General features: G+C 39.4%; 1 protein-coding gene across 4 annotated transcripts in view; it reads left to right on the top strand.

The window, feature by feature from the left end:
• Positions 1 to 16,361, top strand: part of abi3bpa (ABI family member 3 binding protein a) — a 39,240-nt gene that overhangs the window by 1,904 nt on the left and 20,975 nt on the right. For 2 of the 4 annotated variants that reach the window (XM_042494817.2, XM_042494819.2), the window contains exons 2-9: positions 9,239 to 9,418; positions 9,569 to 9,637; positions 10,679 to 10,811; positions 12,466 to 12,656; positions 13,742 to 13,785; positions 14,536 to 14,584; positions 15,616 to 15,681; positions 15,878 to 15,955. In XM_042494817.2, coding sequence (XP_042350751.2) covers positions 9,239 to 9,418; positions 9,569 to 9,637; positions 10,679 to 10,811; positions 12,466 to 12,656; positions 13,742 to 13,785; positions 14,536 to 14,584; positions 15,616 to 15,681; positions 15,878 to 15,955 — 810 coding nt within the window. The remainder of the gene's footprint in view (positions 1 to 9,238; positions 9,419 to 9,568; positions 9,638 to 10,678; positions 10,812 to 12,465; positions 12,657 to 13,741; positions 13,786 to 14,535; positions 14,585 to 15,615; positions 15,682 to 15,877; positions 15,956 to 16,361) is intronic. The other 2 variants (XM_042494818.2, XM_042494820.2) reach the window with 1 other exon arrangement.

The following is a 16,361-nucleotide window of genomic DNA, read 5'->3' as shown; positions in this document are numbered from 1 at the left end:
TCACACACACACACACACACACACACACACACAGAGCATATACACTGACTCTGTGCAGCCAATCTCTGCTATGGGAGTCAAACTTGTGCGCTCCTTTGAAAACCTTTGACGGTAGAAAAAGTGATTTGAGGTGAACGCACTGGAGCCAATATAAAGAGGTAAGCTCAGCAGAGAAAGGCTGCATCCAGTGTGTAACGCTCTGGTTGAACTTGGCTTGCAGACAGATGACAGTGTGTTGCTCTGGGCGCTGGACGAAAGGAAGCTGTGTGTTTTTGCTTTGGGAGGAGCGTGAAATGTCTGTATCTCTGTTCTTCTTGGATCAAGGAACGGGTTTTAGGGTGAAACATGTTATGCAACGAGGTGTGTTTTCGTTATTATGTCACAGATACTACAGCAGTGAAACTCATCTTACGTCCCACAGGCCAAATCTGGCCCCCGTCTGGGTGCTGGGTGCCCCTCCCTAACCATTTTCTAATTTGCGAAAAATAAAGTGATTCACATTGGGAATTGTTTTTACTTTAGGTATACGTAAGGTGCTTGAGTGCATAAAACAACATCAAAATAGAGCTTGTTTATCAAAAAAAGTGCCAGTGGACGATCTCCCGCACCCCCGACAGAAGTCCTATGTCCTAAAATCCTAGAAACGTCCTAAAATTTTAGAAATATCCTAAGATGCTAAAAATTGAAATCCCAGAAATGTCCTTCAAAAATGTACTAGAATCCTATAATTGTCATAAAATCTTAGAAACCCATTGGAATCTTAGAAATGTCCTAAAATCCTAAAAACTTCCTAAAATCTGAGAAACATCCAAAAATTCTAATGTCCTAAAATCCTGGAAACATCCACAAATCCAAGAAATGTCCTAAAATCTTAGAAGCATGTATAAGGCTGCTGTGACTGGCCCCTGGCCTCAGATCATTTTACTGAAGTGGCCCCCAGGCAAAGTTGATTATCCCTGTATTGTAGCACAATACGCACATGTCAGAGTATGCACTGTACTTCCCAAGGATTTTTTTAAAAAAATGTACATGTGCTGATGCTATTTGTTATTCAAGAAATTTTTCACCTCCTCAGGACAATAGACGACCTGGAAACTGCCGCTAAGCCAGACAAAACACGACCACATGTCAAGTACAGATTAATGAGAGGGAAACATGGAAGCAGAGGGAGGAGATAAGAGGACAAGACAGATGATTTCAAAGCAATTTAGGAAGTCCAACGAGGATCAGGTTGATGGAAAATGGCCGCTGACACATATAGGTCGCCGGAGATTGAGTGAAGGAGGCGAGGGATGGGATGGAGCAGCGCCACAGGGGAGGGGAAAACAGCTGTTGCTCCGTCGAATCTGACAGGGGGATATATAGTGTGCGAGTGGAGGGACCAGCATGGAAGCCGCCAAGGTTGGCGGGGAATTGTCGGAGTATGATCCCAGACACGCTGGGGTGCAGGGTGAGGCCTGATGTGAACCTGAGGGATGGGATGGTTCCAGTGAAGGACGAGATCAAGGCTGGATGACGGGAGATATTCCCATAAGAGCTAATATAGGTCAGATCAGCTGTCGTTTGCACACCAGCTAAATTATTTCGAGCCCTTTGTGTTCTGGTTGGCACGAGGCTCAGAGGGGTTTTCATTGCCTTAAATGAAGGTGACTGTTTTACTGATGGGGCCATAAAACATCCGTCTCTGTCGCCATGCAGCTGGAAGCCAAATCTCCTCTCTCACCTCTCCTCTTCCAGCATAGAAACCTGAAAGTCTTAAAAACTGTTCAGCAGAGCTGTCTAAAAAAGGCATCACCAACAGTCAGTTTAATTGATTCTACACTCTTCGAAAAAGGGGTTCCAAAAGTGTTCTTCCTTCAGGGCTGAGGTTCTTCCCAAAACTTTTTCTTTGAAGAAAGTTTTTTTTTTTTTTAAGACTATGGCTTTCATGAAGAACTGTAGTAGTGGTGATTTCAGCCCCGGACCTTTACAAGTCGCATTAAGCCCAAAGTTACTGGACATGGTTCCCCTCCACCCAGGTTAATCTGTGAAATCAAAATCCTGATTAGGGGGAGAGAGGTCTATATGTAATGCATCAGCTACATTTTAGAGCACCCCCAGGTGAGTTCACCTTTGGAAGGTACCCCCCCGGGTGGGTTCAAGATAAAACTCTTGGCATATGAAAGGGTTCTCTGCAGAACTTCCTGTGTGGATTCTTGTTAGCAACCTTAATAGATGGAAAGATCCTGGATGCAATGCCCAGAGAGAGTCCTCAGTGGAACCATTCACAGACGATTCCAGATAAAACCCAGAAATGGGTAAAACACTCAGTTGTGTTTAAATGAAACCCTTGAAATATAAAAGGGTACTTGGTAGAACTCCTTTCCTGGGTTCCAGATTAAACCTGTGCAATATGAAAGGGTTTTCAGCAGAACCTCCTGTGTGGGTTCTTGTGAGTCCTAGATGAAAACCTTGGAATATTAATGGGATTTCTGTAGAACCCCCTGGATGGTTTCTGGATTAAACTTTTGGAATGTAGGTTCTTTTTAGCAACCTTAGAAGGTGAAAAAGATACCAGAGAGGGTTATGGGTGGAACCATTCTCAGATGGTTCTAGATGAAACTCTTGGAATATTAAAGGGTTCTTGATGAACCTCCTAGATGGATTCTGGATGAAATCCTCCCTTAGAGTATTAGTTTTTTTTTTTTCGTTAGGACCCCTTGGGTGCTAATGTGCTAAACTCCTGGAATATTAAAGGGTTCTTATCAGAAGTTCCTAGGTGGGCTCTTGTTAGCAACCTTAGAAGATTTAAAGCTTCTGGACAGAACCCCTAAAGAAGGTTCTGGGTGGAATCATTCACACATGGTTCTAGCTATAACCATTTGTATTGGGCTCCAAGTCGAATCTTGACAAAAGGAACCAAAAAATGGCTTTAAAATGGGGACAGGCTCGGTATGGTTGAAGTTAGCACCTTTATTTCTAAGAGTGTATATATATTAAAGTTTATGATACATGTGTGGTTGTAGAGTTATATATGGCACCAGTATTTAGAGTTTATATCTTTATTTAGTCGGAGGATTAACAGTCTGTAGAGCTCGGCTGTGCTCATGTTCAGCTGCTCGATACAACCTGACATGACTTCATTATTCTGTGTCGCTTCCATCCACCAAAACCTCCACATTCACTTCAACAAAGAGCTGAAAAGTTCTTTTCCATTGCAAATTATGAAAACAAAACAAGCCTTGTAGTCCTGTTCCAACCTTCTTTTTTTATGTTTTTGAGGCTTCAGATATTTATAGTTCATTAGTTCACACATCAGCATGAGTGGAAAGAGATGATCTCAGTGTATTTATTCTCAGAGTGTTTACTTTCATGCAGTCTTCCTCCTCATCTGAACCAACAGAGGAGAGAGACAGTGGAGTAGAAGAGAGCTGCCAGTAGTGGAAATCTGTGGTTTGATAACGTCAGACTGTAAATCAAGACGTGTTGATGCCAAAACATGTTTGCACGTTGGACAATGCGCGTTTTAATATTTATTTTCAAACACCAAACCCACATAGGAATATCATATTGCACAGCAGTTCAAAGTGGAGTGAGCGTGTTATGCTGACAACCCCATTAACCTACTCCCACTCCCTGAGGATCATCCATCACTGCTGATGATCCAAGATAGCTGCTCAGCTGAGCCAAGGTTCAGTTTCCAGTTTTAGGGTGTTTCTGCTTTTCAGGCCAGTGGGATTACATCCTCTGGCTATTCCTCCAAAACAGGACGAATACAATGGTGGAGTGTTTATTGAATGATTTGGCATTGTTTATTGCATAATCTGACATGTTTATTGGCTGAGTCCCAGCGTTTTGATGGATTTGCTTGTACAGTAATCATTGATGAATTGGTTATGCTCTCTGCATGAGCGGAGCCGACTGCTTATGTCATGAGGTTATAATTGAAGGGATTAGCCTTCACTATGAGATTTACAGTATATTATTTAATAGACTATAGTCACCAACATCGTGGGTGGGAATGGCTTTCATGATGTCTCTAGAGTCATACAGATGAGATGGATTAAATGCAGATTTATTTTTGGTTGTATCATTGAATAGTTGGTATATTTGGTCTAATTATTTTGCTGTGATGGATTGGTTATTAGACAATGGTCCTCTAGTTGGCCCCACTGCCCCACGTCTATACATACATTGAGGTCAAGACCCATGGATTGAAATACATCGTTTTGCATCTCTTAATAGTTGTCTTTTGTCTCTTTGTAGTTGTTTTGCACATCTTTGTGGTCGTTTTTAGTCTATTTGTAGTTGCTGCATGTCTCTTTGGGGCTGCTTTGCATCTCTAAGGGGTCATTTTGCATCTCTGTGGTCATTTTGTGTGTCCCCTTTCAGTTGTTTTGCATATTTTTGTGGTTGTTTTGACTTTCTTTGTAGCTACTTTGTGTCTTTTTGTGGTTTTTGAAGTAAAGCTGGATGGGACCCACAAACAAGCGACTTTCGTCGTTGTTTTACATCTTTTTGTGTTCATTTTGTGTCTCTTTTTTGTTGTTTTGCATCTTTTTGTAGTTTTTTTTTGCATTTCCTCTTAGTCGTTTTGCATTTCTTTGTGGTGCTTTTTCTCTATTTTGTATCCCTCAATGGTCTTTTTCTTATTTTTTTTAGTTGGTTTGTGTCTCTTTGGTGTCATTTTCTGTCTCTTTAGTTGTTCTGCAACTTCTGGTGGATGTTTTGTGCCTTGCTTTGTAGTAATTTTGCAGGTCTCTGTGGTTATTTTTTGTCATTATTTAATTGTTTTGCTTGTTTTTTGGTCGTTTGTTTCTTTGTTGTGGTCTTTGTGGTCATTTCATTGACTTTCCAGTCAGACATGTTAACAGTCAATTTAAACAGAGACTTTCTGCTTGTTCAGTAATCCATTCTTGGTTATTTAGGCTGAGATTATGGATTCAATTATACTTAAGTTACATGTCTTTTGATGAGGTTGTAAATCTTCAGTTGTCTCATGTATTTGACAGGGTCGGAGTCACCAGCTGTGCTGCCCTCAGGAAGAATTAAGATTCAAATACAGTCATCAATCATTATTTTCCTAACTATTCATCCACATAAACGCACACAAGATGACTTTGTGGCTTAGCAGTTTTTTTCTGGTAAGCTGAATGTCAATAGTTTTCCTTTGTAATGTAGTTGATTGATCATCAGGACTTTGACTGGATTTGTTCCTAAAGCTTTATTCATTTTACCCTGGAAATACTGATAAGTCTTAACAGTCCCTAAGTGGCGTGTGGGCCAAATGGCCGGGCTTTGGACGGGTTGTCGTGGGACTGAGCCAGTGTTTGCTTGTACTGGAGTTTAAATCGTGCTGCCAGAAGTTTCCTAATGTTTCATATGCTCTGAGCCCCTCTCCGTCTGAGCCAATCTCAGTCTTGTTTTATCGGAAATATTGATGGAAGACTCACAACAAATGCAGTTTTGATAGGAAACACATAGCTGGAAAGGCACAGGGGTATTTTTCAAATCCAGGGCTTCCCCCTCTTTCACTGTCAGTGTCTGTTTTGGCGTCTGGCAGCTGCTGGCAGTAATCCTCATGCAAAGTTCCACTATTTCATTTAATGCTGAAATATGAGCCAAGGACATGCTGTGGAGAGTATAGTACAAGCCATAATACAGGCAGAAAGTCCATTGCTAAGCCTCGTAGACTAAGAGGGGTGGAGGTTTAGACCTTGTATACTTTTTGTGAATTCCACTGCGGAGTAAAAACAATACAAACAGCAGATGGAAACATAATTAAATTGACTAATTTGCTCTTAATTCTATCTTGAGTTAAGAAAGACTTGAATCAATTAATTAAAACCCACTAAATATGATCAAAACCAAACCACATTGTAATAAAAACAGGCTTAATTTAACAAACCAGTTTATCTTTTTATTACCATTGTTGACTATTGATCATCCAAATCTGCACTGGTGTGGTTATTTATTGTTTTACATGCGTTGGCCAACTGTCAGTCATAAGTCACACTTCTGGCCCTGCTGCACCCATCTCAGTTTGCTGGTGTTTATTAGCATGCCTCTTACAAACTAGTTAATTGTTAGCATGCTTGGTTCTTGGCTTGTTAAGAAAGCCACATGGCAGAGGCAAGTGATGAGAGAAAAATAAGCAAATTCATCCATTCTTTGTACTTGCAGAGTGAAAAGTTAACATAAGCCAGCAGTAATCACAGCCAATCATGTTTGAGATTGTTTGGAAAGTTATGACTAAAGTTCAACACTTCATGATAAAGATCACAACCCTTTAGAGATCCCGCCGAATCTGATAGCTATGAAGACTGTCGTATCCAAAATTAACAGATTCTTCCTTGACATGCTCTGTGTGAAGTTTTTCCAACACAAATACACGGCTAACACGTCCATCATACCCAGCACAAATTATTTCATACAGGACATTCAGACACTAAAAGCTGCCTCTGCTGCAACATACAAGTACCTCGCAATAATGTACTTTATGGAAATGAATGCAGAAATCACCAGGTTTTTCCACCATTATTGGCCTGAGGCGTCCCCTTGACACGGGCATTTTTAGTTACCTCAGCAAGCTTAACCTTTCCAAAAAGCAAAAGCAAAATAATGGGACTCTCTATAGCTATAAAACCATACTACTGAAGTGAAAAATTAAAAACTAAATGTACCTGTTGTACTGGGCATAACTGATAACTACTCACCTACTTCTTCTTTAACTGGAAAAAAAATAAAACCACTATTCAACTCTACAAAGCCAGCTTCTATGAACAATTTGTAACACATTTTATGCTTTCTGAAAAGAGGTGATACCTACTAAGGAGTATTAGGGGCCACAATTTGGAAAAAATATATGATGACATAGCTGACTTATTATTTTAAGTTGTTAGGATGTATTGAGATAGCGAATGCACACTTTGTACATACATTTTTGCAGAATAGTTAAACAGGTCCGTCCGTGTTCACTTGGACTTTTTGCATGTAACTACACAGGCTTGATTTCTTAATATATTTTTCTCTGAAAAATAATGACTTTATTACTGTAAGTTTAGAACTTTTTTTCATAATATAGAATGACGTTATTTTCCCTAAATTATGACTTTTTCTTTGGTTCCTAATTATTTCCTGTCAGCTACTGCATTAACTAACATTTGTTTCTGTAAGATTATTTTTTGACATTTTTGCCTATATTAGATAGGACAGAAGGTCGATAGTGTGAAAGAGGGAGAGAGAGGGAATGACATGCAGCAAAGGGCTGCCAGCTGGAATTGTACCTGCGGCTGGTGCGGCATTTATGGGCTGCCTGCTTTATCCACTGAACCGCCAGACACCCCATTAACAAACATTTTAAGAGGAAATACACTTGGACCTATTTAGAGTGTTTATGTCGTCAAGTTTGAAATGGCCTATAGTAAGTTTCATCTTTTTATCCGGAGCTGGGTTGTTTGGGGCAGCAGGCTGAGCAAGGTATTCCAGACATCCTTTTCCTCAGCAGTCTTTTCCAAATTCTCCTGGGGGATCTGGAGGCATAGCGCCAGATGAGATAGCCCATTATAATCCCTCTAGTGTGTTCTAGATCTCCCTGAGGGTCTACCACCAGAACCAGTACCTTGGCGTGCTGACCATAGACTGTAAAAGTAATAGACATAGTGATGCTGAACCCTGGTATTGCAAATTTGCGAGGGACAGTTGTGTTGAGTTTTATTTGTTTCAAGTGTGTGCAGCATAAAAACTAAAAGCAAATGTTCTGTGTTAACGCAGGGCTTCAAGCCCTTGAACAAGTTGAATGATGACGAAAGGACCAATTTAATAAGGATGTGATATATGATGGCAAGTTGCCATTAAGGGCTTTATGTATGAATAAATACCAATGCTTGACATGTCCAGCTTCAGAGTCAGCGCATAAGTACAGTTACATTTTATTCAACTCTGAGTTCACTAACATAAAATGTTCGGTCACATGTGAAATCAAGTAGATTTCCCACCTTTTTTTGATGAATCCCTTTTGTGTTTTTGTCTGCTGCCAAGTGACTCTCTTCTATCTCTGACCAAGACAGAACAAGTCATGTTGGCTTTGCTTTATTACGACCCACCCTTTGATTCCTGTCCTCATCGAATATCTGTCCCCAGGCTCTGCTGATTAGAAGTGCACTCTGTAGAAGTCGCTTCTGGCAGGAAATGTGAAGTTTCTTGTAAAGTGATGTCAGTGCATGTGTGTGTGTGTGTGTGTGTGTATGTGTTCATGAGACCGCCACAGACAAAACACTTACCTCACATCGTTTTCTTGTCAAATCAACACAAGCTCAAGTTGACCTCAAGTTTTAAAAGCGTTTCCTCACAGATTTTGATTTACAGTAACAACATATGCATGTCAGAAGCCAGTTCAGAGCAGAGACATCCACTATCAACCCCATATAAAAGCTTTAATGTATGCCATTTTATGAAGCTTGTAAGTGGCAGATCCAGCGTGAATGTACTCTCTATTAAAACGATGTCCTTATCCAGTTAGACAGTACAGAACAGAAACTGCTGTTACTTCTTTTACTGTTGTGCTAACCAGATAAAATCACCGTTGCTGTTTTTATTGTCAGTAAAACTTACACCTCAGCAGAATTTAAACCAGCAGTAAGCCTGTTTTGAATGCACTGACTCCATGACTGAATGTGTGAAGTGATGTTGTAAAATAGAAGTCTTTCTTGCAAGCTTTTCATTTTACTTAAAAAAAAAGAAGAGAGTCAAATGGAAAGACGACAAAAAGTTTGAGATTTCCCCATTTTTTGTGCAGTATTGCCATGTATTTGGAAGTTAACGTCTACAATATCAAATCATATTTCCCATGTAAACTTGCATGAAAATCCACAGATGTGCTCTATTTGATGTCTGTAGGCTCTGCAACTCCTTTTATCAAACATTTGCCACGATAAAGGTTTATAACTTGCGACCCGTGGGCCAAATCTGGTCTGACAACCATTTTCTAATTATCAATGAAAATGAATGGATTCATCATTGGATTTTTTTGTACTTTTGATGTAAATAAATTGCCAGAGAGCATAAAAAGCATTAAACTTGGCCCCAAAGCAAAGTAACTTGAGTATCCCTGGGCTATAATTACAGAACGACTGGTTTTATCTTTATATTCTCGCATTGGTCCAAAGTGTGCAGAAACTTTTGGGCTTTTTTGCACTTTGCTGTATCTTGTATGTTCTCAAAGTTAATGGAGTGCTTGTGTCCTCTCTTGCTTCCCAAGTGAGACGCCAGAACATGAAAGTCCGTATCAACGCCACAGGAGACACCATCGTGTTGAAGTTTTTGCGTCCAAATGCTGACACCAAGCTTGAGGGTTACATCCTGGGCTACGGAAGCAGCATGTTCTCCAAACAGTTCATCCAGCTGCCTGAGAACGGACAGCCGTACGAGACCGAGTTTGGTAAGAAAGGCTGGCTGATATGTGTGTTTGTTCTGTACAGACACAAGGAACAGACATGTGGATTGTATTTTACCTTTTTAGTCATGGATAAAAGAGAGATGAAAGGAGATTTACAGTATAACCTCTAGTTTGTTGTTGTTCTGTGTTTAGATGCTGAGCCCAAGTACCTCATCGCCGTCCAGCCCATCCCCACCAATGAGGTGAAAAAGCAATGCTCAGGTAATGCTTCTGCAAGAAGAATGGGAAAACAAATCACCATCGAGGTGGCATGTTAAAGTGAGCACCTGTGGGTGAACATGGAGGAAGGGGAGACCGGCTATATTATTTCTCTGGTATAATTATGTTAGAATATACTAACCTGAAGCACATGAAAGGCTAGGGTCTCAGCTACGAATAAACATGTACACAAATGCGTTCTTACTAATTTGTGATTTAAGTCATATTGTGCATTTGTAGTAAGCCGCCTCATCACTGGGTTGGTTGGCACAATGTTAAAATGCTAGTTACAAAAAATGAACATTTCGCTGCACTGCATACTTTATTCTGCTTAACTTAAACCTGTTGTCCTCGTTTGTGGACACTTTTATTTGCCATCCAGTTTTATCAAAAGCACAAAACACTGTAAAAACAAAGTGGCAACCATCTCAGGACAAGGTGTGAATCTGATCAAATGTTATGATTGAAACTTGCTTATCCATCCTAGTAATGTTTGTAGCTTGGTATGGTGTTCAGTCTTGACAATTTAAGTAACATTTACAAGCTGAAACACTTTTAATGTGGAAGTACTCATTTGAGGACATTGGGATTTTATTATTTTGGAGTATGGAGAAAGGAAAATTTATACAAAGTTACAAAATGAACAATTCACAAAGCTTTTAGATATGTTTTACTATTTGCAATTTTGATTCTGCACAGTCATGTTCAGGCATTGAAATTAACTGTTTTGAACAGTTTTAGATGTGAGCAATGATCCCTAAGCCATAGAGTTCCAAAACATCGGACAAATGTTGCATTGTTTGTAATTTAATTTTTGCACAACAATATTCAGGCATGGAATTAAACATTTTTATACTTCTTTACACACTTACGACTGCCAAAAATAAACCCACTGACTCCACAGGAGGACTTTTTTTTCAAAAACTATCTACAGTTTAAAGACAATGCTTTTTTTTTTTTTTTTTAAATGAGAACAAACAAAAAACAAAATAGCAGATCCTACATACCTAAAATAGCTGAAATAACAATGTTATTGATTCTCAGGTAAAGTGGAGCTGCAGAAGCCGCTACACCTGGTCATTGGATCTGTGACGCCCACCTCAGTCCTCCTGTCTTGGGGGACCCTGCTGAAAACTCCTTATGAAGGCAACGTTATGAATGACTGCCTCGAGGATGGGTGAGTAAATTCAAAGTTTAATCTTTTCATGTATTCAGTTAGCTATCTGTGAAGTACAACATTAGCCCCTGTAGCTACTTATTTACATTTTGGCAACTTGTCACTATTAAAAGAATGCCAAAATAGACATTAACAGCTCCTGTTAGCAATGCACTCATGTATGTACAGATAGCTATCACTGCTTTGCTTTAATACTGAAAGAAACGTTACAACATGGTGATTTCCAGGCAAGTACTGATGTAGAGTTTCCAGAGTCTGTTTTCTATGATTGCAAAACGAATTTATGGACATTTCTTGCAATAGAAAAAGGATGTTATGATATCTTTAGAAACTGTGAGTATTAATATACATATTAATATGTAGACAGACATGCTGAAACTTAACTTTATGTTTCAATATAAATATGAAGACAGACATTTCTGTGTGTTTAGATTTTAATGAGTTGTAAGGAGTTTTGACGCAGGTATTTTACAGCAAAGTGGACGCTCTGAATACTTTAACTGCCTGAAAAAGAGCGAGCGGTTTATGATTGTTTCTGTGGATTTCATGGTCTTTCACTCTGCTTTTTTTAAACAATCAAAATATTTCTTCCACCACTGTTGAACTGAAGACCTCTAACATTACTGCTGCAGAGCAAAGATGGAGAAATGGAAATTGCAGATGCACAGGTGTACTGAAAGAGAGGATCATACTTATGCGCAGAGATTCAGTTTCCAGCCTTTTTCATTTAATGCACACTGGCTGTTTTGTATTTTCGCTAAGCATATTAACAGATCACTCACTCTCACACACATGCACTTGGCGCAGAGACTCTGGTATAACTGCATAAACAGTAAACGATTCCCTGAAGTCTCTCAGGTTACTGAACAGTGGATCCAGGACAGCCTGTGCACACAGGTGTTTAGGAGAGGAGTCAACCCACAACACATGTGAACACTGTTCTCTTTCTCTCAAATAAATAAAAAGCCAGGAGGCATTTGATAGAAAAAAAAAATCCCTCTCTGCCCTTTGGTACAGATGTCCTCTTTGTTTTATGTTTAATATTAGTTTCATATGTGTCTTCTGAATGAAGGGATAGAATCACAAATCTGCCCTTTTGTGGGCATCAAAATGTTGTATACTTTTTTCTCTCTTTTTCATTATTATTCATCTTATTTGTCATAACCATTTTTGTGGGTGTTTTTTGTAAATGAATGAATGAATTAATTTAAAATGATATAACAACACAGGTTATTCTAAGGCAGCTGGGTGGGGAGAGGAGGGTTAGAGAAAAGGTTGCATTCCCTTTTGGAGTATCAATACCCGCAAAATTTGTAAAACAAATGGGCACATATGGATGTACTGTGCCATTCATGCAGTAATTTACAATGTTTTTCTGAAAATAAGAATCCCAAACTAAGATCAGACCCAAGCAGTTGTTAGAGTTTTGTCAGCATTGTTGGAATAATCATGCAATTTTGAATAAGACAAGACATTAACATTTTATGATATTTAAAAGTACTCAAGGGTTCTACTTTAAGAAAAACTGCAAATTCTTTTTTCTTTTTCTTCCGACACTTATAGATATTCTATCATCTGGATGTTTGTGTTTCTTAATAGATGCAGGATTTACTGAATTATCTGCATTTCCTGATTTGTTCTGTCTTTATTTCAGACACTACACGGTGCGCTATCGCGAGAGGAACAGGAAGTGGAACTACCAGACCTGCCCTACTAGCGACACGGTCATTGACAACCTGAAGCCAAACACACTCTATGAGTTCGGTGTCCAGCCCAACTCTAAGGATGGCACTGGAGTGTGGAGCAAGCCGGTCATTCACAACATCAGTTCAGGGGGCATCGAGGGTATGTTTGAAGCAACTCAGTTGTTGAATAAATGTTGGCATTGAATGTTTCTGCAAACCACAAATATGTTACATTTGTATATTTCATATGGAGTGAATGTTGTTGAAGAATGTTGAAACTCTATGTTGTGACAACACCGTGGTTCACATGCGGTTAGGTTTAGGTGCAAAAAACAGTTTGTCATGTTTTGGCTTGAAATAGACCGTATTGTCACTGCAAACACCACTGGAGATGTCCAGACCTCTTGCTAAGCGTCTGAACAGTGGTCTGCTGTCTGGTTGTTTGATAGCGGTCTCGCTTAGGTCGCAAACCATCCACCATCCCCTCCACCTCTGGTCTGCACGATTTTTTTGTGTATAATGGCATGGTCACACATGAGCGAAAGCAGGCAAGTGACTTGTGCCTGCTGAGATAATAATGTAATGATGACATGGAAAGCTACTTTGCTAGTAAATACCCCAAAATATGATGTCTTTAATGAAATATCCATTTACATTATTCCATGCCTATCTCATGACACACTACCAACCAGGTAGTATCTCTTATGTGGTATGTATATGTTGTGTTTTTCATGGCCAGTATTGTACGATATTAATTAGACATGGCAACAATCAATGTCTCCTCCACACATACTTCTTTGCTATTGGTTTAGGTTGTGAAATTACCAGTCATTGTTCATTAAAGTTAAACTCCACATGATGCAAAGATGCAAATTTGGTTTGCCACTGGAAGCAAATATTTGATTCAACCATTTGGCTGTATTGAAATTTAGTGAATTTACTCATGTGTGACTGTGCCCTAAATCCATTTGATCACTAATTCAGGAAACAGCTCTTTGGCAAATTTAGCATTGTTTTCATGCGGTCAGCAGCAGTCACTAACCAGTCTAACTGTATCCAAACCATCTTGTTATAAACTTATATTTAGCCACTTCTGAGGAACTCACTCATTCAGTCTACGAAGATGAAATGCATCTTGAGTGAAGCATGTGGTTGTGCAATGTGGTTTTGTTTAGTTCCCTCACTTTCTATTAGTTCCACTGTGCTGATTTATTTACTGATTTTTATCTTGTGTCATGTTTCTAGAGAAGACAGTCAGGAAAATCTTAAAACGTCCCACTGGCCCTCTGGTATGTATTCGACACACTTAATTTCTTATCCAAGCATAACCAAAGCATTATAACTGATATTATGAAGCTGTTATGTTGCAGATTTTCTTACATTTTGTTGTATTAAGATGTGAAATGAAATAAGTGTTTGACTGTACTGAGACTGCACAGGTACACCTTGTCTCAAAATAAATACTTTTGGGAACACAGTGTTTATTTGGAACAAGCAACATGCTTCAGAGTCCATGTTGTGCACTTTAGTGAGCTTATGCTATTCTCAGGGTTGTTTGCCTCATTAGTTTTCCATCCAACTGCTGAATGGAAACAGCATCAGTGCAGCCAGGACCGGCCAAGCCAAGAGAGCTAGCTGACTTCTAGAGTGGAATAAAACTGAGGAAAGAGAGGAGATGAGAGGGCAGGATAGAGGAGGAAGGATAACTGTGTGGAAATGAATTGAGAGGAGAAAGGTGGCACTGATTTACTGACAGTGGAGGGCTGATGTGTCACGTGCTCCTGCTCCTCTGCAGTCGTAAAACATCACAGCTGTTGAGAATCAGCCACAACACTTGCCCTCTATTTGAAGAGGGAAACTTCAAATAATAAGCCTCTCAGCAAGGACTTTACCAATTCGAAATGGAGCAGAGGGCTTAAAAGTTACGAAAGAGACAGAGAAAGAGATGGCACTGAGGTCAAATGCTTAACTTTGGATTGTGCTCATTACAGAGACTAATGACCATTCTTTCCTTTTTCTTTTTGTCTTTCACCCTTCAGAAACCCATACCGTCAGGCCCGCACTCCTTCCCCTATTCTCCACGCCATGGTAAGCCAATGGACACATGCTGCTTCTGGTCAAACCCATTGAACCCTTTTTAATACAGCAGCAAAATTTTTATAACACACTTGGATTTACTGCTGCTCAGAAATGTTTGTTTCAGCCCTTCGCACTGACCCCTGCTTTAAGACCCAGCACTGGAAGAATTTTAACTAGAACTTTTGATTTATCGTTTCTGCAGGCAGGACCTCATCATATCCTGTCTAACTTTTTTTGTTTTTATTCACAAATTTGATTTTGCTGGTATTTTGCAGATTCCACTTTTCAAACTGTGAGTCGATGATGATGAGCTTAGCGCAAAATACTACATAAGTCAAGATGAAAAGGAGACCATTCAACACAACCCATTCTGCCACATATCATATTAACTTTTAACATTTTCATTAGTGAGTCAGCCTACTTTAAATCTCCTATGCAATCTAAACAATATTGTTTTAATAACGATAGTGTAAATGATTATTTGTTAAGTGAAATGGGTAAGTTTTAGTGATTAATCCAAAGATAATTATCAGCTGTCTCTGGGGTTTCCCTTAGGTCTACAGTTTCTATCAGCACAGTGTTTTAATATTTAAGACCATAACTGTTTTGAGTATCTCTGTTCTCATCAGTTTAATTTTTGGCCGCAGCAAGCATTTCCATTGATTGCAGTAGCTTACAAGACAAAATTGAATATGTCATCATAAATTGAGTTAATGAGGTTTAACTATGAAATTTACCACGCTAATTCTACCACCAAGTCATAGTTATGTATTTTATTTCAGTGTATGTTCTGCTGTCCCTATATGGCAAAAAAAAAAAATTAAGATCCCAGGTTCAGATATTGGAGGAATAAACAACAGATAAATTATCATTAATCATTTTGCTGATAGATATAACACAGAAATGTAATGCAGGGGAAACAATGTCATCCAAAACAAATTTTTCCTGTTGAGCATAATTCCTTTACATAACTCTTTCTTTTCAGGATTTTGAGGACATCTCATGTGTGACTCAAATCTCTCCTCCCTTGTTGTTGTCAGTTCTCCATAACAGGACCCAGGGCAGACCGCCCCTTTCCCGGAACATAGCCCCAAAGACAACTCTTGGTAATGACTTTTCTGACCTAAAGCTGAGTTCAGAGGTCAGAAAACACTCCTGACCTCACATCTGACCAATCTACCTGACTTTACTCCTTCTATTCTGCTCATTGTTCAAAGCACATACACGTTTTTTTGTACATTCTGCAGGACATACAGTAATAACTTTTCTCCCAGGTCTACTAACTTACACTATTTTTCTCAGCTCCAACCACAACTGCTAAACAGGAATCTCTGTCGACCCCTGAACCCACACTCCCTGTGGTCACCAAACAGCCAATCGGTAAACAGTGAATCGTGGTTCTTTTTGAAAAGGCTTCATGGCTCTTACTCAGGCTGTATGCAGTCATAGACATGGCGGACTGTAACTTAAGAGGCTGTCAGTGCTTCACATTGTCCTTTATATTTCGCTGCATGAGAAAGAGTAGCATGCTATGAGTGAGTACAGAAGCTAGACCTTCCCAGTGGAAACCGATGGTGTCAGCTGTTGAGTTGCAATGAGTATAAGGTAGGTGGCCTTGGCTGCATGGCAATTTAGCAAAGCAACTAAGCTTACAAGGGTTCTTAATGATAGTTTCTAGGGTCTGTTGTGTATTTCAGGTTATTTTTACATTACTGGATTTGTAAGATAATGCCTGCTTATTTTTTTTTAATTTCAGAACCTTGTTAGATGCTGCTCAGGCAAGCAA

This window comes from Plectropomus leopardus, chromosome 10 (assembly GCF_026936395.1).
Source record: "Plectropomus leopardus strain MGB_pleo_1.0 chromosome 10, ASM2693639v1, whole genome shotgun sequence".
Classification (NCBI taxonomy): domain Eukaryota; kingdom Metazoa; phylum Chordata; class Actinopteri; order Perciformes; family Serranidae; genus Plectropomus; species Plectropomus leopardus.
Note: the sequence above shows the minus strand (reverse complement) of the source record. Positions and strands in the feature narration are given on the sequence as shown.